General features: G+C 48.1%; 2 protein-coding genes across 3 annotated transcripts in view; one reads left to right on the top strand and one right to left on the bottom strand.

Moving 5' to 3' along the window:
• Positions 1 to 27,895, bottom strand: part of LOC127037332 (uncharacterized) — a 472,273-nt gene that overhangs the window by 311,208 nt on the left and 133,170 nt on the right. The window lies entirely within an intron of this gene.
• The window catches only part of FKBP6 (FKBP prolyl isomerase family member 6 (inactive)), a 39,537-nt gene that overhangs the window by 9,826 nt on the left and 1,816 nt on the right, over positions 1 to 27,895 (top strand). Inside the window, exon 7 of the mRNA XM_050928957.1 lies at positions 2,602 to 2,692. Coding sequence (XP_050784914.1) covers positions 2,602 to 2,692 — 91 coding nt within the window. The remainder of the gene's footprint in view (positions 1 to 2,601; positions 2,693 to 27,895) is intronic.

The raw sequence follows: 27,895 nt of genomic DNA, 5'->3' as shown, positions 1-27,895 counted from the left end.
AAAGCTTCCCTCTCCGCTGTCCTGCCTGTGTCAGGACATTCCACTCCTCAGCTGTCTGGCATGACAACATCTTGCCTTGGTTGAAGTGCTTGCAGTGAGGGTATTGTCTGGCCCTTTTGCAATCCTCTAGTTCTTTGCCCTGTCTGTGAATTAGAGCAAAGGAAGTGGAGTGGACCTGGTGGTATGAGAGACCAGGAGAGTTATTTCCGTGCCCTTAGAGAGAAGGCATAAGGAAAAGGATGGAAAATGATGCCCCTGATTGAGGCACGGGCTTGACTGTTCCTTTCTGCATTTGTGGAAAGTTGCATTGCCAGTGTGGGTGAAAGGCTCTATGTCTCAGCCCTCTGTTTTGCGCTGTTCATCGGTTTGTAAGTTGTAATCAAGTTGTAAGTAGCAGCCTGCTTTACGGAGGGCAGTGGATGTTGATGAGATATATTATGAAATATGATCATCAGCATTGTAATCTCAGTTACATATTTAAATCCCAAGGCGCTAAGTGCATTACAAACACAGCTAAACAAGCAGTCATCATAAAATGATTCTGGATGACCAGGTAGGTAGCCTATTAAATTCAGGACTAGATCTTGGATCCAGTCTTACAGCTTGTGGACTGATCTGTACTGTACTAGGATGTCCAAGAAGTAATTGATTCTGGGTAGCTTCACGCAAGATCTTATGTGCAGTTTAGACCATCTAAGTTTTTGTCAAGACTCTTGATGATAGATAGATATAGGGTCTCATTCTGACCAATACAAGGTGTGTGTAGCTCTCTTGACTTTTATGGGCTAATCCTAATCTTTTTCTTAGGTGTGAACTGAGCAAAATAAAACCCATCAGATTTAAAATATTTCTAAACCATAGACAACTAACAAGATGCTCTAGTGTCCAGGTGGAATTCAGGTTTGTCGTCTTCTCCCCCTTTTGTCTTTGGGTGTGGCAGCATGTGCAGCTTAAGACATACACCCTGGAACTTGAACGCAATGGAGGAGCTGGCTAAGGGAACGTCAGCTTGGAGTTTCTGCTTCTGTGGGTTGGTGTCAGAAGTTAAAATTAGCGTTATTGTAGGTGTGTTTTTTTTTTTTTTTTTGCACTTTAAAAAAAATTTTTTTTTTAGATAAGTAATGTGAAAGAGAAGAAAACAGTTTTCAGGCTGAACTGTGAGGTAACTGGCTAAATCTGTTTAGCTTTGTCAGCTTTGTTTAGCTTTGTCACACCTTTAGGGCTCCTTGATGTGATCTAAGAAAAACTACAAAAGGTGGAATATAAGTGATCTCTCTCCTGCCATCCATCTCCACCCTCTGAAAAACAGAGGCGAGGGACACCATTCCTTACCCATCCTGGCTAATAGCCATTAATGGACTTAACCTCCATGAATTTATCCAGTTCTCTCTTAAGGCTAGGACTATAACAGGGTTTCACAACCTCCTCAGGCAAGGAGTTCCAAAGGTTGACTGCGTGCTGTGTGAAGAATGTCCTTTTTATTTGTTTTTAAACCTGCTGCCCATTAATTTCATTTGGTGGCCCCTAGTTCTTATATTATGGGAACAAGTAAATAACTTTTCCTTATTCACTTTCTCCACACCACTCATGATTTTGTGAATCCAAAACAATCCATACCAGCTGAAGGAGACTTTCTGTATTTAGAATCATAGAATGTCAGGGTTGGAAGAGACCTCAGGAGGTATCTAGTCCAACCCCCTGCTCAAAGCAGGACCAATCCTCAACTAAATCATTCCATCTATCATTTGGTGAAGCTCTGTTCTCCAGCACTTCTTAAAATAATACCTAGCTCTCAAAAGGCTTTCTACTTGCCTATATAAGTGTTTTGAAAAACAGGGAATATTGATTAGTAATAATACCCAGCTCTTATATAGTTCTTTTAATCAATAGAGCTCATTCAATAACTGGATTTCAGTGTTTAACAGAGTGTTGAAAAACAACAGCTAACACCATAATACAGCTGTGTGTCAAAAGTCAAATTGTGATGGAAAATCCAAGCTTGTTCTCGGTGGGGCTAATGTAGACAAGATCCCACCAAAGCATGATTTTTTGGAGGTTACAGAGCCATTAGAAATGCTGCCAAATGCATTTGGTGCTTATGAGCTCAGCTTTTATTAGCTGTGGTAGGTTCCCCATTTTGTTGGGTTGTGATGACTGTCGTGATGTCATCTAGGCTGACTTTTACTTTCACATGGACTCTACTCGGATCTCCAAAGATGAAAATGTTTGAACCTGCTATGCCTCCTAGATGTATCCTCCCTGTTTTACCGATGTTTCCAAAACTGACAGAACAAGGTTGTTTCTTATGGTGAGATTTGTGTATGGAGCGTATTGGTGTATTTTACTTGGTGGTAGTTATGGCTCAAAAAAACTTGGTCTTGGACACCTCCAGCTCTGCAACATACTTATGTTTGTATAGGATCAAAAATGATGTTTTTAGTACAGTCGAAAAGATAACAAGTTTGTCTGTGTTGAGCCATTTACACCCGTGATCTTATCCTGGTATAGCCCTGTTCAGAGCAGTTCTTCCCTCAGTATCGGTGTCTGTATTGGTTTAGCTGTGGAAATAGCCATCCTGTAACAATGTGCCCGATTTTGCAGCTGTTACAGGGACTACATGGATAAGGAGAAGGAAATGTGCTGCCGAATGTTTGCTCCTCTCAGCTTTTCTCCTGTGGAACCAGAAATAAAGGTAACAAACAAACCGTCAAGAGGAGCATGTGGGTTGAAACGGGTTTGTTTCTTTTCAGATCTTCATGTCTTGTCTGGGCTTGTATTCACTGGCAACCACAAAACTGCTGAACATAATCTCTCTCCTCTGCCTGAAAGCTGCAGAGGAAGAACCTAACATAGGAGTGTTTGCAGTGAAGTGTGGCAGTAAGAAACTGTCCAACACTAACTTCTGGACTGTAAAATGTTCCCTACACTTTGTAGGGTGACCATATTTCCCTGTGCTGAATACGGGACACCTGGTAAAATTACTCATATTCAAGCAAGTTCAACAGCAATCAGCCAGAATTAGGCTGTACAAATGTTGAAATTAATATCAGGTTGACTGAGCCCCTGTTTAAAAGAAATATTGTCTAGTTAGATTCTTTTTATTTCCCATCTTCTCTTTAGGGCTTTAGGGTTCACATAGGGAGGGGTGACACACACACCCCTCTCCCCCCACCCCAGGGAGAGGTCACACACACAGACACTCCTGTACACCCCTCTCACACGGGGGGGGGGACCAACCGACCCAGCCCTCCCTGCCTGACTGGCCCCCTGACAGACCCACCTCTCCTGGTACCTGGTGCCATGTCTTCCTGAGGCAACACATGAGGTAGGGTGGGGGGAGATGCAGGGTCACATTCCCTCCACCCCAAGATTTCTGCTAGGGTTCACACCAGAATGTGGCCAGCTGCAGCCTTTCAGCTCTGTGCAGGAGGGACGAGAGCTGCTTCCAGCCCCAGGGGAGGATGGGGGGAAGGGATGACATGGCCTGTGTCTTTGCAGAGCTCATCTCTTTTCCTCCTCCTATGTGTCCCTTCCTGCCCGCACAGTGTCGAAAGGCAGCTAACACCTCCAGGCTGCTTCTGGCCACTGACATAACCCTGGCTGCAGGGTGGGCAGAAAGGGACAAGCTGACTGCAGAGGCTTCAGTGAACCCATCCAGAGAGGTGGCTCAGTAGAGGAGGGTGCCTAGGGGACGGAGCAGCTCCACGCTCCCTGGGGGCAGGATCCAGAGTGCAGGAGGAGGGCAAAGAGGGTGCTAAGCCCATGCCCTGGGGGCTGCTGTAGAGCCTGCAGCTTCAGGGCATGAACAGGCTGGAAATCGCTCCCCCCGCCAGTCCAGAGCTTAGCTGAGAAGCTGCCCCATGCTAGTGCTGTTTGGGGCTTTGGCACATGCAGGGCTTGGCTCCTCCCCGGCTAATGCCCCAGGCCAGAGGGTATTGAGCTTTCCCGGGGCGCCAGCCCAGCCAGGCTGTTGGTGGGCTGAGCACTCCAACCAGGGGCTGGTTCTCCACACAATGCTGGGAGTGGGACGTGTCCTGCCGGGGGAGATATGGAGGAGCAGTGGGCCTGGGGTGGGGGAGAAAGGGGCAAAGCAGGGAGAGGACAGCAAGAGTGGGAGCACATAAAGGGCTGATGGGTGGGCAGCAGAGGCGACACATAACCGGCCAGCGCCAGCTGGAAATGGGAGGAGGGATGGGGCCCTGCTGTTGAGAGCCGACATGCAGCGGGGGCTGCGCTAACGGACCAGCCAGAGGAGTGGCCGGCCACACATGCTGCATTTTCGCTGGCGGGCAGGCATCTGACTAGCAGGGATCCGGCCAGTAGCAGGACCCGCCAATTTGCCCATGTTGAGTTTTTAAAGAAAAAATCGAGATGCCTTCGGGAGGGCTGATCAGGTGGGCAGTCTCTAGCAGCAGGTCAGCAGGTTAAGAAATCCCTAAATTGGCAACAAGAACACCTTCAGCGACTCACTCTTCCCCTTACAATCTCCCCACTCCCACTTCCTGCCTGGTCACCACAGCACCGCAAGTGCCAGAGAGAGCTGCGTGTGGCCTGCCTTAAGAGCAAATCGCTTCAGAGGGTCAGTCTTCATGGTATTGAGACGGTGGCCATGTGGCTTACCACGGTGGCTGAGGATGCAGGAGTACATTGGCCGGGACATGGCTTCAGAATCCTGGGATTGGCTCTCCCTAGGCCATGGGGCATTAATGATATGTGATGTTTCAGAATTCTGCGATTGGGCTTTTGCTGTATAGATGAGAAATTCTGCTCTTTGAGTTGGACGTGTATCTCAATTGCAATATTTGAACTGGCGCTAAGAACTTGGAACAAGGCTTTTTTGATACCAGTAAATCTTTGCTGTGAGCAAATCCATAAACTTCTTCCAATTACAGGTGCTTCTGCTCTAAGGCCATGGAAAGATTGGCCTGCAGGAAGTAAAGGGGTATATCAGTCAAATGACTATATGAAGGTCATAAAAACAGAAACCTTCATATATGGTCTGATCTTGGCTGAGATACCCTGACCTGCATATCTCCAAAATGTGGCTGGAGAACTCTGCCAGCCCTATGCTCTCAGCTCAGATATACTCCAAGGCTGGTAAATAAGACATGTTTCTAGGTTTGCATCTGAGGCCATGTAGGAGAGCCACACTCTTAAATCAAAATCCTTCTGAGTGTACATGCTGGAGTACCGTTCCCAAATAGCAACACTCTTGATGGGCAGATTTCCTAACTACAAACTCCCACCTGGAACTGAAGGAGCTCAAGTCAAAATCTAGAGTGGAGTCCACTGCACTCAGAATAACCAGCTCCACCTTTATAAAGCCAGATGAATCAGCTGGCCAATAATCTGTTTCCCAGGAGCAATCATGGCTTACGTCCACACTAATCATGTCTGACAGTTACACACTGGATCTTGTCTGGAGTGAGTAGAGATTTAGCAGTCACCTTCTTATCCTAATCCATAGTCAACTCCAGGTTCAATTTAGAAACTTCTTTGGCTCCACTCCCAATCCTGTCTATTAGCAGCTAAACAAATAGACCTGTCCACAAAGACTGATCAGCCTCATTGACTTCCCTGCTGTGCAGTTTTGGAAGCCTTCCTCCCTCAGGATCAATGGCCCTGTTCCATTTCACTGCCTGCACAGCTCACCATGCTTCTGTGATCAATTCTGCTGAGGCTGTAGTGTCAGTACGAAGATCCTCTATGCAGGTAGTGAATGCTACAGATCTACTTCTCTGCTGGGGCCCAACCAAAGGAACCACTCTGATTTATATGCCTAAAAAACCCAGACCGCCTACTGATAAGCACAGGAGCTCTCCTCTTTTGCTGACAGAATCTGATAACCATTGGGTTGTGAGAGAAACATATTGGAGCAGAAAACAGCATTCCACCATCCGCTTTGAGAACTGAGCTTTATTCCACATCTGGGACTGACCAGTCCATGCCACTGTTGTGGTGGTTAGGGGGCATCTCAGGCCCAGCAAGGGAAAAGATGTTGATAAAAATCCTGGCATGCTTCTGTGATATTTAAGCAATTAAATGTGGTCTGGCATTTTGTGTCTGCACTGGCATTTTTCCAGTTGTAATCATCCTAAATGTTCTCAACCCCTTACTAAGCACACAGAAAAAGGAAAACAGTTAAATGCTTTAAAACTTAAAGAATTAAGGCATTTAGTTTAACTGTTTTCCATATGCACTTTGCTGTACAGAATCTCTGTCAGGGAGGGGGGAAAGTCACTGCTTGATGGTCTCTTTAAATGATTTGATCTGTTTTTTTGAAGGTGGAAGAAAGTTATTTTAAATGTTGCTGTTGAAGTCCAATCCTGTTTCTGTTAAGACAAACACAGGGAGAAAGGTTAACAAAAGATACATTATCTGTCTCCTGTCTCTGCGTATTTTCACTTGCAACCTAGCTGCTGGAGAGAAACAGGCCCAATACATGCTGCTGTTAGCTATTCTGAGATCTGGCAAACAACCAACATTGCGCTGTTGGAGGTACTGCTTTCTGGTCACAGGCGCATAGCAGTGTTGCAAAAGGTGGAGTTGTCTTGGCAAGTCAAGCCAGGCTCTTGTTAGGGCAAAAAGAGAGACATCCTTTTCCTTCCTCACCTATAGGGAGGGTTTAACAGCAGAACCTTAGGTTCACATTTCAGATGTTCAGGGTCTTGCCAAACAGGTGAGGATGTCATCTGGTTCCCTCCCTGGCTTGCTTTGGTCAGGGCACTGGAAGCCCGCTGGTTCCCTGGTGGATCCCAGGAGAAAGGAGGGGCAGCAGGAGCCATGGTTTGGTGACACTTCCTCTTTCCTGTCCTTCTGTCCCCCAGGGTCTTTCCCTGATCTCCAGATAGTGCCCAGAAAGGGGAGGCAGCCTCTTCCTATTGTGATTAACCAATCAAAGTGTTTTGATTTCAACCTAACCACCTCCTCCCATTTAGAGAATCTTTCCGATTGTCGTCCTGTCGACCTGTGACTGAACCTGAAGCTCGTCCTTTTAACGTTAACAATCCAGTTTGTACCCGCCTTGGTCTCCAGCTTTGGCTTGTTTTTATAAATAGTTTTATATCACTGGCTAAGCTGCATTTGTTACCTTGGATAGCTTAGAGTACAGGCCTCTGCACACCACCCACCTGCAGTTTGGCTATGTGTCCCTACTAGCTGGTGGGAGCTGTTAGGGAGCACATCTGCCTAGTGCTGAGAGATCATCCCTGTCTCCCTGGGGGCAATCTGGCACTTTCCTTGAGACATGCTATAGTCTAACTCTCTTCTAAATGCTTTATGCCAACAATCTTCATTATGAGGCGCGGTAGCGAAGCCGCTTCAGTAGCATATGACTCTTGCTGATCCCCTCAATCCCTCCCTTCCCAATCAGGATTCAAGCCAGCTCATGGCACACGCAATGCTGCAGGTAGCAAAGGATGAGCTCAGAGCAACCGACAGATAAAATATGTGCCAGTACTTCAAGTACTGTCTTTACTGATCCCCACCCTTGTGCCTGAGACGCTGAGGTTGGAACCTTTTGGAAAGTGGTGGCTGGGGCGATTTCCCCCTTTAGTTCAGCACTGCAGTCCTGATCTCACGGAGCAATGACAGGTTAACCAAGGACCAGCCAGCCTCCATAAAGCAGAATAGTATTTATTTAGAACAAAAAACAGGTCTTAACAACAGTAAAGAGCTCGGCTTCTGTGAGAGTGATCTCTCCCCTTATGCTAGGGTGGACACTTCATACAATTTTCAGTTCCTTGTTTACCAGGATCTCTTTAACCAGGTCAAACCAATCTGTGCCACTTTCCACAAGTTGCAAGGCTTCTCCAGGCTGGTTACCAGCCTGGGGATTTGTGTTAATTACCCTGCAGTGATTTTAGTTCCCACAGGAATGTCCTGTAAATCTCCAGTCGAGCTAGAATACAATACTTCGGCCATGCAGGTACGCGTAACATTTATAAAGTTGATGCTATAGTCCTTGGTTATTGCATGCATCCGTAATATGTCACAAGTGTTGTTCAAAGTAAGCCAGGGTGGCAGAATGGGGCCATGAGTATTGAAGTCTAACAAATATAATTTTTTAAACTTGTCTGACTGGCTTTCCGGGCCTTTCTGCCTGATGTAAAGGGGAGAGTGATCCAGCTTCTACTATGTGTTGCGTCAGTTTGCTCATTCTGATGGTCACTGTTAGAAAGCAACTTCCATCCGTTGATGCATCCATCACCATGTCTTCCATGTTGGTGGTGGTGATCTGGGCAAGAGGAGTGTCTTGGTGGATTGATCTCAAGTGAGATTTGCTGTGTGAAAACATCATATTTAAGAATTCTGTATTCTGTATGCCTTTGTAGAGAGAGAACTCAAAGATCTATTTGCAGTGGGTGTCAACACTTCTTTTACACAGTGGAGAGGAAAAGGTGTGTTTTTGTTCTTGTTTTGTTTTTCTGGACAGGTGGCTTTTTACTGGACTGTAGCAAGGTGGTTCTTCCATGCACTTCAACACTTTGGGAAGTAAAGTATCCAGGAAGATAAAACACCAGATCCAGCATTGTGGAGGGCTCCCCACAGGGCATAGGACAGGTACTGGGAACCCACCTAGCCTTGGCAAAAGCATCAGTAGTTCAACTCCCTACACTTCCTCCCTCATCTTTCATAGAAACAGGGTCAGATCTTCCATCTGGACACACAGGATGGTTGTCTGGACCATGGAACCCTAACAGACTGTCTGATTGTTCTTGTAACTTTTTCCTAAGAACAATAATATTGCTGTACTTCCAAGTATCCACGAGACAAACATATGTAGCAAAGTGTGTGGTCTGGAAAGATTGCTCATCTGTCTCTGCTATCCTAGACTATTTATTATATTTTGTTAAAGTCTGGTTTCGCTTTAAGCACAGTCGAAGGTCATCTGGCAGCCAGGTTAACTTATGCCTGTTTTTCAGCCAGGAGGTTCACCTGTGGGTGACCAGCCACCTTCTTGGGATTTCTCCTTGTTTCCCACACTGCTGGACAAGAAGGGAGAGGAGCAGCTGCTGAATTGCTGTTTGATGTGGAGACCTACAGGGTTCAATCCTGTCATGATTATTTAGTGTCTACATACAGTCATTGGTGGTAAATTTTGAGATGATGCAGACTACATTACCAGCCGCCCAGACAGCAGTGATCCTGGTTCTCTTGGTGCATGGAAGAAACAGGAGTATTGGTGAACTCTAGGAAAGGCTGAACTGATGCCGGTTGGAAGAGGGAAGCATCTTGTGGGAGCTGATCAATAAGTGCTACCATCTAAGCCTTAATCATGGCATGTGGCCATCAGTAATCAGGACATCATCAGGTCTTGGGGTTGTTGTAGGCTAATTGCTGATCTGGACGCCCAGCTAGCAGCAGTCACAGGAAATACTGCCTTCATTTGCTGCTAGTGAGATTCCATTTGCTCCTTATGAGTAACTGACTTAGCGTGATCCATGCCTTCAGCACCTCCAGCCTGCCCTACTGTTACTTGCTTTACCTGAGACCGAGGAAGAAGCTCATAGAGAAGCTGCACCTGGTGTATCGTGTGGTGGCTCATCTCCTCAGTAGGACGAGTCAGAGTGTTCTCTTAGTTTCCCATTCCATGCAGTAACCACTTACACAGCTCTTGGAAGCAGGGCTGTTAAACATACAGCCCACTGGCCAGATCCAGCCTGCTGACCCTTCCCCTGCCCACAGGCCCCCTTGCACTTCAGAGGAATCCAGCCTGCAGCTGCCTATCTGCCGAGGGGCACCAGGAGACGCGGAACTCTTTGCACAGCACTACATCTCCCCACAATTTCAGCTCAGGGCAAAAGCTGCATCTGCCTGCTGCTCCTCACTTCCAGCTGCTGCTGAGCGTTGCCAGGACCAAGGAAGCAGCTCTGCTCCTTCCTGCTGCCTCCACCTCCAGGGAACAGAGGGGAGAGAAGGGGCAGGAGAAAAAAGTGAAGAGTGAATCCTCAAAGAAACACTGGGATTCTCCTTCCCTCGTCCTCCTCCCGACCCCACCCCAAAGCTGGGACAAAAGCAGTTAGGGGAGAATTCACTTGGGGTGAATGCTCAAAGTAGGGGAAGGGGGGAAAGGGAAAAATCCCAAAATGATGATGATTTTGGTGGGGTGAGGAACTGATTGTAGAGGGAAATAAATAGGAGGAAGGTTCATGGACAGAGTGGGATTTCATCAATGCATTTATTTTGTATTTACTTACAATTTATCTTTCCTTGAAGAGGCTTATTCTGCACTCAGGCAAGTCTGCCAAACTTACCTCTTGCTTGTGAATATTTTTACTCCTGGACTGTAACCGAAATGGCCGTTCTGCCCTCGCAGAATGAGTTTCACACTGCTGCTTTAAAGCAGTAGGTCCACGCTTCTCCTTTTTTGGAACCACCCTGGCAACTGTGCGATGCTGTGATTGGCCATTCATAAATTTTAGAGAAAAGGCGGCAGTCTTCTCAACCACAGGCCCATTGGCTTACAGCTCTCTTCCTCAAAGAGTTCAAATCTTCTTCATCTTAAGTCCTGTGGCAGGACACACCTCTTTGCTGAAGTATATTCCAAAGAATTGAAGCTGGCTAGAACTTGGTAGCGTTCTTGTTGACAGAAGTAAACGGCTAAATCAAGAATCTGCTGGAGTTCAGTCATTTCTGGACAGATTTCTCTATCCGTTTATACATCAGCGATACCAGATATCTAAACCCACCTGTCTTTATTTGGATACCAGGCAGTGAAAAACTGTTACCGTGAAAGGGACCCTCCACCTCCAGCATTCCCAGAATCTACAGAACTTCACAGTCCATGTCCTGGATCCTAACTACAGTTGGTAAGAAAATAGAATGACCTTTTTGCAGCTTCAGTGTGCACGCTTAAGTAGTCAGTCCAAATGTTCTGTTGCACTTTGGGCCCATTCCTGTTTGTCCTTACGCGTTTGCCTCCTATAACATGTTAGTGCCACAATAGAAAATCTTGAAGGGGTGTTAACGCGCTGGTACTTATAGCAATGCGTTCAGCTACTGTAACGTATACCAAGAACCGCATTCTTACATCAAGTGGTGGTCAGCCTTGGCTGTGGTTCCCACGAGTGACTGCAGTCTAGGTGTTGGAGGAGGAGTATAAAGCTGGGTGAAAAATTATTTTTGCTGTTGTGATCGAGCTATTAATGGGTAATTTCTTGAGTAATAGAATGGCTAGGAGAACTCTGTTTTCCTTCCTCAACTGGCTCTGCCCTGGAAGCAGCAGTAGGGGAAGCTTACCTTTCTATTTGGCTGTAAGCTTACATGCTCCTTTTTTAAATAGTTCTTCCTGACTCTAGGTTGGAAAAATGAAAGGTCCTTGTTTCAGCGGGGTTTGTTAATTAGGTGCACCGTTAACGTGTCAGGGAAAAAGCAGCTCTAAAACAGCATTCTGAAAAGATCAGTAGAGGCTGAAGAGTGACGTAAACCTTTAATTGAGGATGCCCAAGGGGAGAAATTACTGCTACTAGATTCATCAGTTCCGTGGCCAGGAGGGGCCAGTGTGATCATCTGGTCTGATCCCCTGTATAGCACAGGCCAGAGAACTGCCCCATAATAATGCCTAGAGCAGAGCTCTTAAAAACATCCAGACTTTTTATTAAAAATGGTCAGTGATGGCAAATCTGCTACGACTCTTGGTAAGTTGTTCCAATGGGTAATTACTCTCACTGTTAATTTTACACCTTACTTCCAGTCAGAGGTGAAAGTAAGCTGGTCCGGTCCAGCACAGCGTACCGGTAAGAGCCAGTGTGCCGTGCTGGACCGCACCAGCTTCCACGCTGTGGGCAGCCCAGAGTCCTTTGAATCTCAGCCACTGCTCTGGCGGCTGGGCTGGGGCCAGGATTTAAAGGGTTCGGGGCTCCCCTCAGGGGCAGGAGCTCTGGGCTCTTTAAATCTCAGCCCTGCAAAGCCTCGGGGTTCCCCCTGGTAGCCAGAGCCCCAGGCCCTTTAATTTGACCCTTAGCCCCGCTGGGCTCCCAGCCACCTCTTCAGCTGGAAGCCCTGGTTGATTTAAAGGCCCTGGGTCTCCCATCACAGCCGGTGCCCCAGGGCCTTTAAATCTTGAGAGGCCACATCTCTTCCGGATGAGGCCATGCCCCCCTCAGGACTCCTGCAGTACCGGTAAGTCCTGTAAGTTACTTTCACCCCTGTTTCCAGTCTGACTGTCAGTTAATGCGAAGAGCATTTTCCCCAAGGAGGTTGAGAAGGGTAGAGGTGTTGAACAGTAGGTGCCAGGTTTTTGGTAAGTGTATATTGAATCAGACTCGTGCAATAGGTTGGAGTGGCTGCTTTCCTTCTATTACAGCCACTGCAGCTCTTTGTCATTCATCGAGGCTTAAGCTGTGAAAGTTATGAGAGCCCATAAATCCTCTAGTTGTTCTTCTGTGAAGTTCCTAGGACTAGTACCATCACTGCCATTCTAGACTGCCTGTTAACCCCCTCCGCCCGACAACTTTAAACTGAACGCAATCCACTGAGACCTTGCAACAGAATCTATTGTACATGCTGCTGCCAAGGTTCTTGAAGGGTATCGGTTCACTCTACCACGAGGCCACTTCAGCATGCCATGGCAGCGAATGAAAAAGCATTGGTTAAATAAGTCCACATAAAGATCAAACCAAAACTCTTGCCACTGTAATTAGCTCAAACACTATCAAAAGGAAACTATGGTTATCCAGAACTAATGCAAAAATGAGGTAAGATCTGCCTTAACTTGGGGTTGCGGTCTGAAGTTTGTTAAGCCAATCTGTAATTGGGCCTGTCTCATTATTTTATCTTGGGTCTCCTGCCTGTGAACATTTTGGAGTCAACTGATGCATTCAAAGGAAACCACAGTTACTCCTTACAACATAATCTAATAAAATTACCCATTAAAACTTACCCTCAGGCCTTTCCCATATAGCCAACTTTAATGAACTGCACATAGGTAAATTAAAGCCTTTTAGGTTACTAACGGTCAATTTTGTTATCACCAGTGAGAAACTGGACTAATCTCTAGCTAAATTCAGCACTCAAACCTACAGTTTTTTATCGTTTTGTTGGATTTTTCTCTCAATCGGTCTGATTCACATGGAGAACCTCTGTGTGGGTGTTCGCTGAGAATAGTCATTTAACACTGACGGGTTTCTGAAGTGCTTATTTGACTTTTTACCTCCATTTGTTTTTGTAACAACTCTGCATTGGTCCAGGACTGTTGCTTGATCCTTGCCTAGTGACAAGTCAAGCTAGACATGATTTAAGCGTACCCAGCCTCTCTGGAATACTCAGTACATGCTACGTGGCATCTCCAACTCCTCAGGGAAAAGTGTTTTTGGAATATCAGTCTCTAACAGAGAGCCTGTTTACACAGTGTTGCCACAGATCAGGTCTGCAGATTGATCCTTTCCTCTCTGATAGGAATTGTAAAGTAGGACGTGCTTTTAGCTGCCACAAGCAGTGTCTTGCTCCAAATAGACTCTTTGTGGAGGTTCTGGTTGGCATAAATCTCTCCTCTCTCTCCTTCCACCCCATCCAGACTTGTCCCAAGGTGTGAAGAATGTTTCAGAAGTGAGCATTTCAGTTTATTTAGCATGGCCAGAGTATACAGTACCTGATTTCTGGACATAAGAAGATACAGGCTGAACCGTGTTGCAACTGTAACCTGTGATGCAGGTAGCTCAGACATCAACAGCAGCTACTCATGGGCGCTGATAATTCAGTACATTCTCACCTCTAGAATTCTGATAGGAGCAGCAGCTGGGATCAGCAAAATTCTGGGCACCATCTTCAGTTCAGTTAGTCAACACCAAGACTCCTAGGCTTTTTAAATAGCGTTTTAAAATTCTTGTTAATCCCACATGCACGTTACAGCTCAGGCAAAGCGCAAATAAGTTTACGGAATGGAAAATAAAAGCTGTAAAACTGATTTTGTGGGACTTGCCTCTTGAATTGCAAATGGTGGTGGGATTTGCCCATCTCAAGGATTTTTTGAGGGTTGCAGGGAAAGCAGAGAAACTGAACATGTGCGCTCGTGTCTACCACCTCTTCCTGGCACAACCTTGAATTCCACACTGGGAGAAAGGGAGGAGACTGACAATGAAAATTTAAGAGAGCACGAATTGTTAAGTGAGGTGCCTGTTTTCCATAGTGGGTTAACTTCTGGCAAAGACAGACAGGGCCTGACTCTTTGCCCATTAAAAGGAGGTGCCCCAGTTGTTTGCCTTATCCCACTTCAGGGCACGACTATTGTACAATCAGAACTTCTTTTTCGAGTGGTTGCTCATCTCTATTCCACAATAGGTGTGCATGCTTGGCGTATGCACTGCTGCTGGAAGGTTTTCCCCTTAGCAGTACCTGTAGGGGGGAGTGCCCCCGTGACCCCTGGAGCGGTGCCTGCCTGGCGTGGTATAAGGGGTGCTGCACTCCCCACTCTCAATTCCTTCTTGTTGCCAGTAAAGGTTCGTCGGAACTGCTCCGCTCCACCTTTGCTGTAGCTTGTCCCCAGAACTGTTTGTTCGTTCAGGGTTAGTACCTGTAGTGAGTTAGCTGTTTAGTTAGTAAGTGAGCCTGGCCAGAGCGTGTCCCCCACCCCCGATTTAAGTTGTGCAGCTCTTGCAGACGTTCTGTGCCAAGGAGCAACCCACACGCAGGTTGTTTGCGCTGCTTGGGAGAAACCCATATCCGTGAAAGGTGCAAGATTTGCAAGTCGTTTAATCCTCGGACCAAAAGAGAAAGGGAGACTAGGCTCCGGGCCATCATCATGGAGTTGTCTCTGGTCCCGACCCCGGCATGCCACTTGGAACCGGTACCTGGCACCACGGCGTCAGCACACAGAGACCCTCTGGTACCATTGACCAGTCGACACCATTCCCTGTCCACGGGGCATGCCAAGAAGGCCAGGAAGACTCAATCTTCTTAGCAGTACTAAGGGAAATCTGGGACAGAGGCTAGGCCCATGTCGGGCAGTCCTTGATCCCCACCGGGCCCCAGGCCTCCAACTCAAGTAGAGCGGAGTAGTCTGATGCCTTCGGAACAGGCCTCTCTGGATGCCTTCCGTGCCTGAAACCTTCCAGGCAGCCCAGGGTGTCAAGTCCATGCCAATGCCTGGAGCACCGCCAATGTCAGCCCTGCGCTGCAGACACAAGCCATCACTGGGATCCCTGCAGCTGCCTCTGGCCCAGTACTGGTCTTGGTCACGGGAATGTTCCTGATACCAGTTGCCACTTGGGGCAGAATCGAGGTGGATCACCCTTGACGCCAGCCAGACTGTCTGGCTGGGTTCCGTCCGGCTGGGACTTGCAGCACCGCTCATCCTCAAGGAGTGAATATCGACAGGACCACGGCAGGCGTCGCCGTCAGTCCTCGTCTTGGAGAGGGTACTGCAGTTGATCACGACACAATCGTCGACGCAGTTCTCGCTCAAACACCTGCTTCAAGTCTCCGCCAAGACATTGCAGCTTCAGGCATCGATCGCTGGTGTCTCACAGTCGTAGGTCTGCCTGTTGAGGCTGTTCGCGAAGCAGCTATTACTGTTGGTACCAGTCGTCCATGTCGAGATTGCAGTCCTGTGGCTGTCATAGATCCCGGCACCACCACTTCTCCCAGTCCAGGGACAGTAGCAGATCTTATGCCAGCCCGGACAGCTGACCCTGCCCGTGCCACAGCAGGTGCAGTGGCATGGCCAGCCGAATGGTACTAGTGGCACCATGCCCAGAGTCTGATCAGGTGGTGGACATCCAGAGCACTGCGCTGGCCTCTTCTCCCCGCCTGGAGGAGTCGATGTGTGGCTACTCACCTCTATGTCCCTCAGGGCCCACCAAGAATTCTTAATGAGGGTGGCAGCAAGCCTACACCTCCAGGCAGAGTAGACAGAGGAGCCTCGGACTCCCTGTTTAACCCATCAGCACTGGGTATGGTGACCTTGCCTCTCCTTGAAGGGGTGGCTAAGATTTCAAATGCCTGTGGCAAACGCTGGCCTCTTTGGCCCCCATCTCTGAAAAGGCAGAACATAAGTACTTTGTATCTCCTGTACTTGTATACTCACCTGGCCCCCAGCTCCTTGGTGGACAAGTCGGTCAACCATAGGGAACGGCAGCGTCAGCCAACCCCAAAGAACAAAGACTCTCAGAGACTGGACTTTTTCAAAAGGAAAATTAATTCATCTTTGAGCTTCCTGTTATGAGTGGTGAACCATCAGGCTCTCCTGGGCCTGTACAAATTGAATCTGTGGGGCTCCCTGCCTAAATTTGAGGACTTCCTCCAGGAGCACAGTAGGTAGGCATTTAAGGCGCTAGTGGAGGAAGGGACAGCGACTGCTAGGGCATCCCTGCAGGCAGCCTCGGATGCCGCAGACACGGCCACACGATCAGTGGCCTCCGCAGTGTCCACAAGACAGGCATCTTGGCTCCTCTCTGGACTGTCCGGCGAGGCACAGTCTTTCATGCAGGATCTTCCATTTGATGGGAAAGCTTTATTTGCAGAGGAAACCGATCTGAGGCTGCATGGCATGAAAGACTCCCACAAAACCCTCCAGAGTCTGGGACTCTATGTCCCGGCTCCGGCAAAACCTAAATTCAAACCGCAGCAGGCTCCCACCAAGGCCTCCCATAAGAAGCAGCGGGACTATAAGAGATGCCTTCAGAGGCAGTCTCTGCCTGGGTCCTCCAAGGGCAAGGAGGCAGGGAAAAGACCTTTTTGACGGGATGCTCGAGGGCACCCGACCAGTCTTCATCAGGGATCCAGTCCCCATAAAGCTTCCCTTCTCCAACCGGTTGTGTGCTTTGCTCCCAGAATGGTCGAGGCTAGCCTCTGACCGATGGGTCCTCCATACCATTTCCTGGGGCTACACCCTCCAGTTTACTTCCTCTCCGCCCATCCACCCCTGCCCCTGTTCTTCTTGGGGGACCTCTCTCACAAAGCTCTGCTCGAGCAGGAGGTGGGGCAGCTCCTAGGGCTAGGAGCAATAGAGGTGATGCCCGAGGAATTCATGGGCAAGGGGTATTACTCCTGTTGTTTCCTCATCCCAAAGGCGAAAGGAAGGCTCAGGTCCATCCTGGACCTCCGAGGCCTGAGGTGAAGCTCAAGTTCTGCATGGTCTCCCTGGATCCTGGGGACTGATACGCTGCCCTTGATCTACAGGATGTATACTTCCACATATTGGAGGGCACAGTAGCTTCCTCTGTTTCGTGATGGGACAGAATCATTACCAATTCACGGTCCTTCCATTTGCTCTGTCCACTGTCCCCAGGGTGTTTACAAAATGCATGTCAGTAGTAGCGGCCTTCCTCAGACGGTGAGGGGATCCAGATATTCCCCTATCTGGACGATTGGCTTGTCAAAGGCACCTCCCAGTCACAGGTGAGGGATCACGTGATGCTCTTCCTGTCCGTATGCACCTCCTTGGACCTGTTGATAAACAACACCAAGTGCACGTTAGTCCCAATCCAACACATAGAGTTTATCAGGGCACTTCTGGACATAGAATCGGCCAGGGCCTCTCTCCCACCAGACAGGTTCAAGACTGAAAGATCTCATAGACTCAGTCACAAGGTTCCTGGTCACAACAGCCAGGGTTTACCTGGAACTCTTGGGTCACAGGTCGGCTTGCATGTACGTGGGCCGTCACGCCAGACTCAGGCTTTGGATGGCCTTGAAGTTCTCCCAGGCCATGGACAGGATGGGCAAGGTCCTCACTGTGCCGGATTCTGTGATTGCCTCCCTACGGTGGTGGTCCGTCCCAGACAGCATGCCCCAAGGGGTCCCGTTCAGTGACAGGGCCCCGTCATTGGAGCTGGTGTGCGATGCTTTGGACCTGGGCTGGGGGGCCCATGTGGGGAACTTTCAGACCCAAGGTGTGTGGTCGGCTCAAGACCTGATCCTACATGTAAACGTCAAGTTGCTCAGGACTGTGCGGCTGGCGTGTATGGCCTTCTACTCGCACCTAGAGGGCAAGGTAGTCAGGATCCTCATGCACAACATGGACTCAATGTTCTATATCAACAAGCAAGGAGGGTCCCGATCCCCTGCTGCGAAGTCCTCAGACTGTGGGACATCTGTATAGCCCACGACATCCACCTGAAGGCCTTCCACCTGCCGGGTGCCCGGAACGAGAGGGTGGATTGCTTGAGCAGGGACTTTCCTCACAACACGAGTGGTCTCTCCACCCGGAAGTGGCCCACTGGCTCTCCCAAAGGTGGGGAACTCCCCAGGTGGACCTATTCGTGACTCAGCAGAACCGGCTATGCCCCCAGTTCTGCTCCGGGGAGGGGAGGCTAGGGAGGGGCGCTATCTCTGATGCCTTTCTCCTGTCCTGGTCACTCTGGCTTCTCTACGCCTTTCCCCCATTCCCCCTAATCATCAGGGTCCTGGAGAAGATAAGGTCGAACAAGGCCTGGGTCCTCCTGATTGCTCCAGCAGGGCCCAGGCAATGTTAGTACAGGACCCTCCACTGTGGCCGTTGCCACTCCACCTGGACCTGCTCTCTCATGACCAGGGCCACCTCCTACACCCCATCCTAGCGACTCTTCATCTCACAGCATGGCTGCTCAGTGGTTAGGTGGAGAGGAACGGACATGCTCGGACCAGGTTCGGCCCGTCCTCCTCAAAAGTAGATGGCCCTCCACTCGCCGTGCTTATTTGGCGAAGTGGTCTCGATTTTTTTAGGTGGGTGGTGGACCAGGGGATCTCCCCGGTGATGACTCCAATCCAGCTTATCCTTGATTACCTGCTCCACTTGAGGACCCAGGGCCTGGCACCCTCATCGGTCAGGGTGCACCTGGCAGCCATATCGGCAAGGGCACACAGTATTTTCCCATGCTATGACTGGCCAGTTCCTTAAGAGTTTGGACAGTCTTTTTCCGTATTCTTGACCCTCAGTCCCACAGTGGGACATAAACCTGGTGTTGATGTGTCTCACAGGGCCCCCGTATGAACCGCTGACCATGTGCCCCTGGTCTCACCTCTCGTGGAAGGTGGTCTTCCTGTTTGCAGTCATGTCAGCCAGGCAAGTCACAGAGCTCAGAGCCCTGACTTCCGAGCCGCCTTTCAGGGTCTTTCATAAGGACAAGGTCCAGCTCCACCCGCACCTCGTGTTCCTCCTGAAGGTGGTCTCTGCCTACCACATGAGTCAGGACATTTTTCTACCGGTCCTCTGCCCTAAGCCCCATGCGTCGAGTGAGGAGCGCCGTCTCCACACGCTTGATGTGCGGCGGACTCTGGCTTTCTACCTCGAGCGGATTAAGCTGTTCAGAAAGTCCTTGCAACTGTTCGTCGCCTCTGCTGAGCGTGTGAGGGGCCAGCTGATTTCCACTCAGAGGCTGTCGAATTGGATCACTTCGTGCATTTGTTCCTGTTTATGAACTGGCGGGTGTTCCCCCGCCACCTATTGTGAAGGCGCACTCGACTCGGGCACAGGCCTCGTCAGCTGCCTTCGTGGCCCACGTCCCCATCCAGGACATTTGTAGGGCCCCCACGTGGTCTTCAGTTCAAACGTTCACCTCACACTATGTGATCATTCCCCAAAGCAGGGATGACGCTGGGTTCGGCAGAGCTGTCCTCCTCCATCCTGGGAACTTGTGAACGCCTACCCACCTCCAACAGATGTAGCTTGGAATCACCTACTGTGGAATACATGAGCAATCACTTGAAGAAAAGACAGTTACCTTCTCTATAACTGGTATTCTTCAAGATGTGTTGCACATGTCTATTCCATATCTCACCCTCCTTCCCCTCTGTTGGAGTTGTCTGGCAAGAAGGAACTGAGGGTGGGGGGAGCGCACAGCTCCCCTTATACTGCGCAAGGCAGGTGCCACGCCAGGGGTTGCGGGGGGGCTCTCCGCCCTACAAGTACTGCTAGGGGAAAAACATCTGGCACTGGTGCACAGGGCGAGCACGCACACCTACTGTGGAACAGACATGAGCAGCACATCTCGAAGGACACTAGTAACGGAAGAAGTAACTGTCTCTCTCACAGCCACACACCCCCATCACCTGCATACTTCAGGTGAGGGGATTTAATGTGTGCATATGATCAGTGCACATGCATGGTGTGTGTGGGGTTGTACATAGGTGAGGGGCCATTATCTGTAAACTTGAGGTAGGTAAGAGTGTGTGTGTGTGTGTGCGTGTGCAGGGGGGAATGCTGGGTTGCCGGAGTTCACTGCTTTATTGTGAAGCCTGGACTGTTCATATGGAAAGATTTCTGCTTCACAATGCTGGGATGGAATTTTGTATCCGTGCATTGTCCTACGGAGCCTTGCGTAGCCAACAGGGAACTAGAGAAATCCTTGTTTCATATGCTGCTCTGTGAAGTGTGGAGCAGGCTCCCTAGAAATGTCTGCGTGCGCAGGGGGAGGATAGTTTCATTCCGGAAGGATGACTCCTTGTACGAAGTTGGGCCAAAGTTTAAAGCTTGCCTCTAACATATGCTCTGATTGTCGTACACCAGCGAGAAACAGGCTCAGCGCTTAGAGCTGTTCCAATGACAACAAGCACCGCTGAAATTACAGCAGGAAACTGTGACTCCTGAGGTCAAACAGCGAGGTTTTAGGAACGGCTCCAGATTGCTAGGCCTGCTATTAATTGGCGAGACTTAGCTGCCACATTGGGATTGGGTCGCCAGGTAGAAATGACTGTAACTGGACTTAGAACCAGTGGCTGCTGCCAATTAAACTGACCTAATGACTTGCGAATGAACAGAGAAGTAGGAGCATAATACAGTCAAAACTCCTGACTTGGGACAACTCCAGGCTTTGAGTGAACAGTGACTTGCTGCTCCCTACCCACCCCACCCCACCCCATTTTGTAGCTGAGGTTTAAACTAAAAATGCCTCATGCCCGTGTGATGTGGACTCATGGTACAGAGCTGCACATCTAAGACACTACCAAGTTCACACACATTTGTGCATGTTCCTTTAGCAGGTGCAAAATACCCACCCGTGGGGGTTTCCCAGATAAAGAAAAGTTCTGTGAAGTAGCTGAGTGCAGCTATAAATAACAAGAAGCCTAATTAAGTTATACCTGAAGCCATCACCCCTGCTGGGAAAAGCCTCCATAAGGAGAAAAAGGAAAAAAGATTTATTAGGGTTGTTTTGCAACTCTTTTCTCTTCAGATCCCAGCCCTTCTCTCTGGTTTGCAGAGCAGTGCTGTAGCTATGGCAGTGTCTCTAACGGGCACTTCACAGATCTTCAAGGCAGGTCAGTCCGTCTCCTGAGGCACTCTCAGTATACAACAAATGGACAGACCGAAATTAGGGGAAGGAGATCACCAAATTAGTGGGGTTTGTTTTAGATAAGTGAACTAGAGCCTTGAAGAATGAGGATGAGGCAGGGGCCTTGTGGATCAATTCAGGGAGAGAGCATGTGTAGGGGCCGTGTGGAAGAAGGCATAGAGGAGATGGTGTCTAAGGGTATGGCTACATTTGGAATTTCAAAGCGCTGCCGCGGCAGCGCTGCGAAGTGTGAGTGTAGTCAGAGCGGCAGCGCTGGGAGAGAGCTCTCCCAGCGCTGCATGTAAACCACATCCCTTACGGGTGTAGCGTGCAGCTCTGGGAGCCGTGCTCCCAGCGCTGCTGCCCTGATTACACTGACGCTTTACAGCGCTGTATCTTGCAGCGCTCAGGGGGGTGTTTTTTCACACCCCAGTTGCAGCGCTGTAAAGTGTGAGTGTAGCCAAGGCCTTATAAGGACGTGAATAAGAGCATTAGGCTGTAGCGTGTGCTCCAGTAACGTTACTGCTCTGGATAAGTTTTGGTGTTTTGCTCTATTGGAATGTGATAATTTTGTTGCCAAAAAAAGTACAAATTTGTTATGCTGCTTCACATCAATATTTGTGCAAGGAGTTGAGTTGGTAATCTTCAGGTCTTGTCCCCATGGAGTGGTACAAATGACAGGCCTGTAGCACCAGAGAAATTCAAATACAATACCCTGGTGAAAGGTCCCAGTCCACTTCATCTTTCTTGTTTCCTCTCCCTCTAAAAAGGGGTTGTGGTAAGGAAGAGGTTCTGCGATTTCTATCAGGATACTGGCCCTGGACCGTGCTCGGTTTACCATCTTTAATGTAGACATCTAGCTAGTAGGTGCCTGAAACAGTCATAGAACTATATTGTTTGGAAGGGACTTCGAGACATTCTCATGTCCAGCCCCTCCTGCTGAGGCAGGACCAAGTGAACCTAGACCAGACCTAACAGCTGTTCATCCAATCTCTTCTTAAAATCTCCCATGATAAGGATTCCACAACCTCTGTTGGAAGCCTATTCCAGAGCTCAGCTACCCTTAAGAGTTAGAAAGTTTTGGCTAATATCAAACCTAAGTCTCCCTTGCCACAGTTTAAGCCCATTACTTCTTGTCCTACCTTCAGTGGACATGGAGAATAATCGATCACTGTCCTCTTTAGAACAGCCCTAACATATTGGAAGACTGTCTGCTTTTCTCAAGACTAGACGTCCAGTTTTTTTTAATCCTCCCTCATGGGTCAGGTTCTCTAAACCTCTATCACTTTTGTTGCTCACCTCTGGATGCTCTCGAATTTATTCACATCTTTCCTAAAGCATGTCAGCCAGAATTGGGCACAGTGCTCCAGCTGAGGCCTCACCACTGCCACGTAGTGCGGGATGGCTACCTCCTGCATCTTACGTGTGACCCCTGTTTATACACTCCCAGAATATTGGCCTTTTTTGCCCATGCATCAATCTCATTTTTGGCTCAGCTTCAATTTGTGATCCACTAGAACCCCCAGGTCCTCTTCAGCAGAGCTACCGCCTAGCCAGTTAATTCCCCATTTTATAACTGTGCGTTTGGATTTTCCATCCTAAGAGCAGTACTTCGCACTTGTCTTTATTGAATTTCATCTAGTTCATTTCAGACTAATTCTCCAATTTGTCAAGATCATTTTAAATTCTGATCCTGTCCTCCAGAGTGCTTGCAGCCCCACCCAGCTTGCCATCATCTGCAAATTTTAGCAGCACACTCTCCATCCGTTATCCAAGTCATTAATGAAAGCGTTCAGTAGTACCAGACTTGGGACTGACTCCTGCAGGACTCCATTAGAGCTTGCCAGTGAGCTGTCGATAACGACTCTTTGAGTTTGGTCTCTCAGCATGAGGCCTCCCTACCCAGCGCTCCTGATGGAGGTGGGAGGGGGTCTCTGCCTGCTACACTTCTCCCCACCCTCCTGCCTGGCTGCTGTGAAGGGCTCTCTCGTACCCTGCTCTGATCTCAACCTGTGCTGTGGAGGAGATGGGGGTGAGGGGGGACTCCGTGAACAAAGCCTGCCTTTGGGGCTCTGTCTAGCAGCACCGCTGCTAAGAATTATTTGGCAGTAGTGGAAAAGTTGTTTGTCTCTTCAGTTTCGCTCTGCTGGCTGCAGGCTCTGGAATGCCAGACTTGGGCTGGTTAGCATTCAGGTTTATGTGGGGGCAGCTGACCTTACAACCATAAGAACTAAAAACTTCTGATTTTTAATGAGAGCTTGAGTGGGCATTTCGGGTCCGGCCTTAAGGTACCATGTGAAATCCATGCTCCATTCCTTTCCGTCTGCCTTAACCCTTCCTGCTACAATACATTCTGATAATAACATAGTACATGTTTTTAGCTAATGTGATTTTTAGATTGATGGTGACACTTCACCAGGAAGAGAGAAATTTGTTAAACCGCTTTCTTCCCTTTCTAATATCCTGCTCCTACTGTGCTGGAATATATATGAGGAAGCCATGCCAGAACTGCACATTCCTGGAGTGGGGTTTGGGGCGGTGAGCATATAAATTTAGTTCTTTCTCAAGGGGAAAATCTTCAGCTTAAACAGACTTGATGAGAAAAAAATAACTTTGTGTCGAAACAGCAAATGGCAGCAAAAATCTAAATTGCCACCTTGAACCATGTGTAGTGTATTTCCTGAGGGTCTGTCCTAAAGGACAGATATGAAACTTAAAGCAGCTGCAGCCCTGTCAACCGTCACTACTTGAGGCCAGTAATTGCAGGCATCTTGCATCCCAGGCCCCCCAGCTGTGAGTACCTTTTCTGTCTCTAGAACAGGACTCCTGGCTGATTCAATTACTTAGTCAGATGTAATCAATAAGAGCCTTAAACCACATGGCAATTGGACAAGCAGCTTCTAATTTTTAGACTGAGCTATTGCACATTCCTACCAGATACTTTGTTGCCTTCTCTCAAGCCTACGGGTTTTCCAGAAGTGGCTACTTTGAGCTCCTCAGTTTGTGTATCTAGACAGTAGAATTCAAAAGGAGTGAGAAGCGGCTAAGAAAACTCCTGCTAAATTCAGACAAGCCAGCTGTGTTCCTTTTTAAATCTGGCTGGTCTGGAGATCTGAGCCATGACCTTGAAGAGCACAGTACATCACTGGTGCACATACAGTTACGAAGCTTTGGCTGTACCTTGTGGAGTGCTTCTCTAGGGCTTGAGCATGAAAGGTGCCATGTTGACCTGAATGTCAGCCTTGAAAAGGCTGGGAAGAGGATGGCAAACAAACACGCACCCTAACACAGGGGTTCTCGAACTGGGGGTCGGGACCTCTTGGGGGTCAAGAGGTTATTATATGGGGGGTCGTGAGCTGTCAGCCTGCACCCCAAACTCTGCTTTGCATCCAGCATCTATAATGGTGTTAAATATGTAGAAGTGTTTTTAATTTATAAAGAGGGGGGGTCGCACTCAGAAGCTTGCTATGTGAAAGGGGTCCCCAGTACAAACGTTTGAGAACCACTGCCCTAACAATCCTGGGCTATATTATATCATCAGATTTTCAGCTGACATCCCTGTTGAAATTGGATGCGTTCTGCCTCAAACAGAGAGAACATGCTGGCTCGTTCTCTTTGTAAAAGTAGCTTTAGTCTTACCCTCCTGGAGAAGTGTTTTTCTTTAGTTTAAAAGCTCAGGCTCGTCTTATGTTTAAGGCTGTGTAGAGCCTTGATTTAATGAGGGTTAAAGAGCAGGGGCTCCATCACTGGGTTGATCCTTTGTCAAGAAGTGTGCAGCTCTTATTTTCCAGATTCCACGCCTGCGTATTTTTGGAAGAGCCCCAGCTCTGGTGTAAGTGATGTCTGTTCAGCCCTGCTTTTCCCACTGCCTTAGGAAAGGCTGGCAGGGAAGCAGAGCTAGAGGAGCAACCTCTGTTCTCTCTTAGCAGCCCTGCTGCGTTGCTGCTGATCTGACTCTGCAGGCACCAGGCTGCTTAAAATAATTGAAAGTATTAGTTAAATGCTACCTGTTAACTGTTGTGTTAAATGCAGAATAAAGGCAATTGTGATTTTTAAATGACCTGTGAAATGTCATTTTCCAGCTATAAATTCATGGCTGACTGTTGTCTTCCTGAAGCCTGTGAATTAGACTAGCCAGCGATAACCGACTTATCTCTGAGCATGAAAGCGTATGTTTGTGTTGATTTTTGGGTAGTTCTTGCCAAACGGCTTTTAAAGGAAGGAGAGAAATACTGGAGGGTTGGCCTAGCTGGGGCATGTAGTTCTCCTACCTGCTGGAGCAGCAGCCCCTTGAATGCAGTCCAGGCCTTCTCATCTTCAAGGTCAGAGTCCCCCTCTGCTTCCTTGGTGATTGTGGAGCCATTAGGTGGAAATGAAAGAGATGAACTGATCAAACACTCCTTGAAATGCCTTCAGGGTTGCAGCTTGAATATTTTTAATTAGCTCCATGTAAAGACTTTATTACTTCAAATAACCATGATCATAGAAAATTCTCAGTTTGATCCTTTTTTTCCCCCTTGTGGTGCACAAGAAGCCTCAGTAGATGCAGTTTTTACATCCAGCTAGACACCCCAAGCCACAGCTAACAGCCGGTGGAAACATCAAGTGATTATCATTAAATACGCCTATCAGAGACCTATGAAAAGAGCGATCTATGTCCATAACATAGAAGGCATAGAACAGCAGTAGCATGGTCGAGAGATGCTTTGCTCTAATACAGTACAGACTACTGCAGAATACCTTATCTAAAAACATCTATTGTACCTTTGTCATAGCTGATAAGAATTTGTGCTGCAGGTTTGGTAAATGACTGACTGGCATTCGGAGCCAGTAGATTAGCAATTGAGAGAGTGATGGATATATGAAGATTTTTCTCCTTCTCATTCCTTGTTCTCGCCACCTCCTTTCAGGCAGTGGTATGACATATCGTCAACCCTGTGCTGGATTTCCAACGCAGCTGAGAGCTGGACCACCTTCCTGAACCCACAAGTGGTTTAAGTTTGGCTTCAAAACGTTGCATATTTCAATCTGTCGTCACCCCCCCTGATGGTTCAGTCTGAGCTAGACAATGTTGCTGTAGTGAAGGACATACTGACCTGGTTTGAAGGGAGGGTGGGCTAGTGATGTAAAGTGCCAGAATACAAGTCTGGAAACTCCCAGTCCAGCTACTGGCTTGTGTGACCTTTCCGGGATTTCACTTTCTGACCTGCAAAATGGGGATAGCGACCGCACAGACTGTCTGAGTTAACGAATGGCCTCGTCCTGCTCCTGCTGACGTTGTTTGGCGTCACAGCAGGCCCCAAATGCCTTGCGTAGCCTTGAAATGGAACTGGACTTACATGTGAAACATTTGTAAAGTGCTTTACGGCCATTTGACGGAAGAGGGTTTAAAAATGCGAAATATTTTGTGTTCTGATAGGATATTGCAAAAAAGACGCCTCTTGCTGTAACTTGGCCTTTCCCTCCGTCTGCCTGTGAGGTATCTGGTTTCAGAATGGTAGCTGTGTTAGTCTGTATCAGCAAAAACAACGAGAAGTCCTTGTGGCACCTTAGAGACTAACACATTTATTTCAGCATAAGCTTTAGCCCACGAAAGCTTATGCCCAAATAAATGTGTTAGTCTCTGAGGTGCCACAAGGACTCCTTGTGGTTTTTATGAGGTATCTGTTTTGCTCCCAGTTCTTGGGCTTTGTGTTTTGGTTTGGTTAGAGTTGGAAATTGTGACCTGTTCTCCTTCATATCATTTCAGATAAATAAATCCTAGGAAGTTAATTTTTAAAAGCTTGCAGAGTGGGGTGGTGACCCAAGAGTTATTGTAATTGGCTTGTTAAACAGACTGAAGTGGATATAGCTGCTGGAACTGTAACATGTGAAACGTGGCTGCTATGAACTAAGAGAAGATAAAACAGCCATTGCATATGCGTTACTTTTGTTTTTTGATCACCATTTACTCTGCATGAACTACATGAACAGATTTGGATTAACTCCTAGTGAACTTGACAATGGCTTTTCCTTTAAGCCTGACTTTCAGTGTAAGGGTACATACACACAGCAGAAAAAGACACCCCCACCCCACCCCTGGCAGCAAGTCTCAGAGCCTGGGTCAACTGACTCAGGTCTGCACTGCAGTGTTAAAAATAGACATTCAGGATCGAGCTGGAGCCCAAGCTCAGAAACCAGCTGGAGGGGAGAGTCTTGGAGGCCGGGCTCAGGCTAGAGCTGGCCTCCAGAATACCTACACTGCTATTTTTAGCCCAGTACCTTAAGCCCAGTGAGGCAGAGTATGTTGAGCTGGGCTTGGAGACTCACTGCCCTGTGGGTTTTTTGTTTTGTAGATAAGGGGTTGGCAACCTTTCGGAAGTGGTGTGCCGAGTTTTCATTTATTCACTCTAATTTAAGGTCTTGCGTGCCAGTAATACATGTTAATGTTTTTAGAAGGTCTCTTTCTATAAGTCTATAATATATAACTAAACTGTTGTTGTATGTGAAGTAAATAAGATTTTTAAAATGTTTAAGAAGCTTCATTTAAAATTTAAATTAAAATGCAGAGCCCTCTGGACTGGTGGTCAAGACCTGGGCAGTGAGAGTGCCACTGAAAATCAGCTTGCATGCTGCCTTCGGCACCCGTGCCATAGGTTGCCTACCCCTGGTGTAGATGTACCCTAAATGGGATTAGGGCCTGAGTACTTCTAAATCTGGGTTAGTTC

The sequence above is a fragment of the Gopherus flavomarginatus genome, chromosome 19, assembly GCF_025201925.1.
Source record: "Gopherus flavomarginatus isolate rGopFla2 chromosome 19, rGopFla2.mat.asm, whole genome shotgun sequence".
NCBI classification, from domain to species: Eukaryota; Metazoa; Chordata; order Testudines; family Testudinidae; genus Gopherus; species Gopherus flavomarginatus.
Note: the sequence above shows the minus strand (reverse complement) of the source record. Positions and strands in the feature narration are given on the sequence as shown.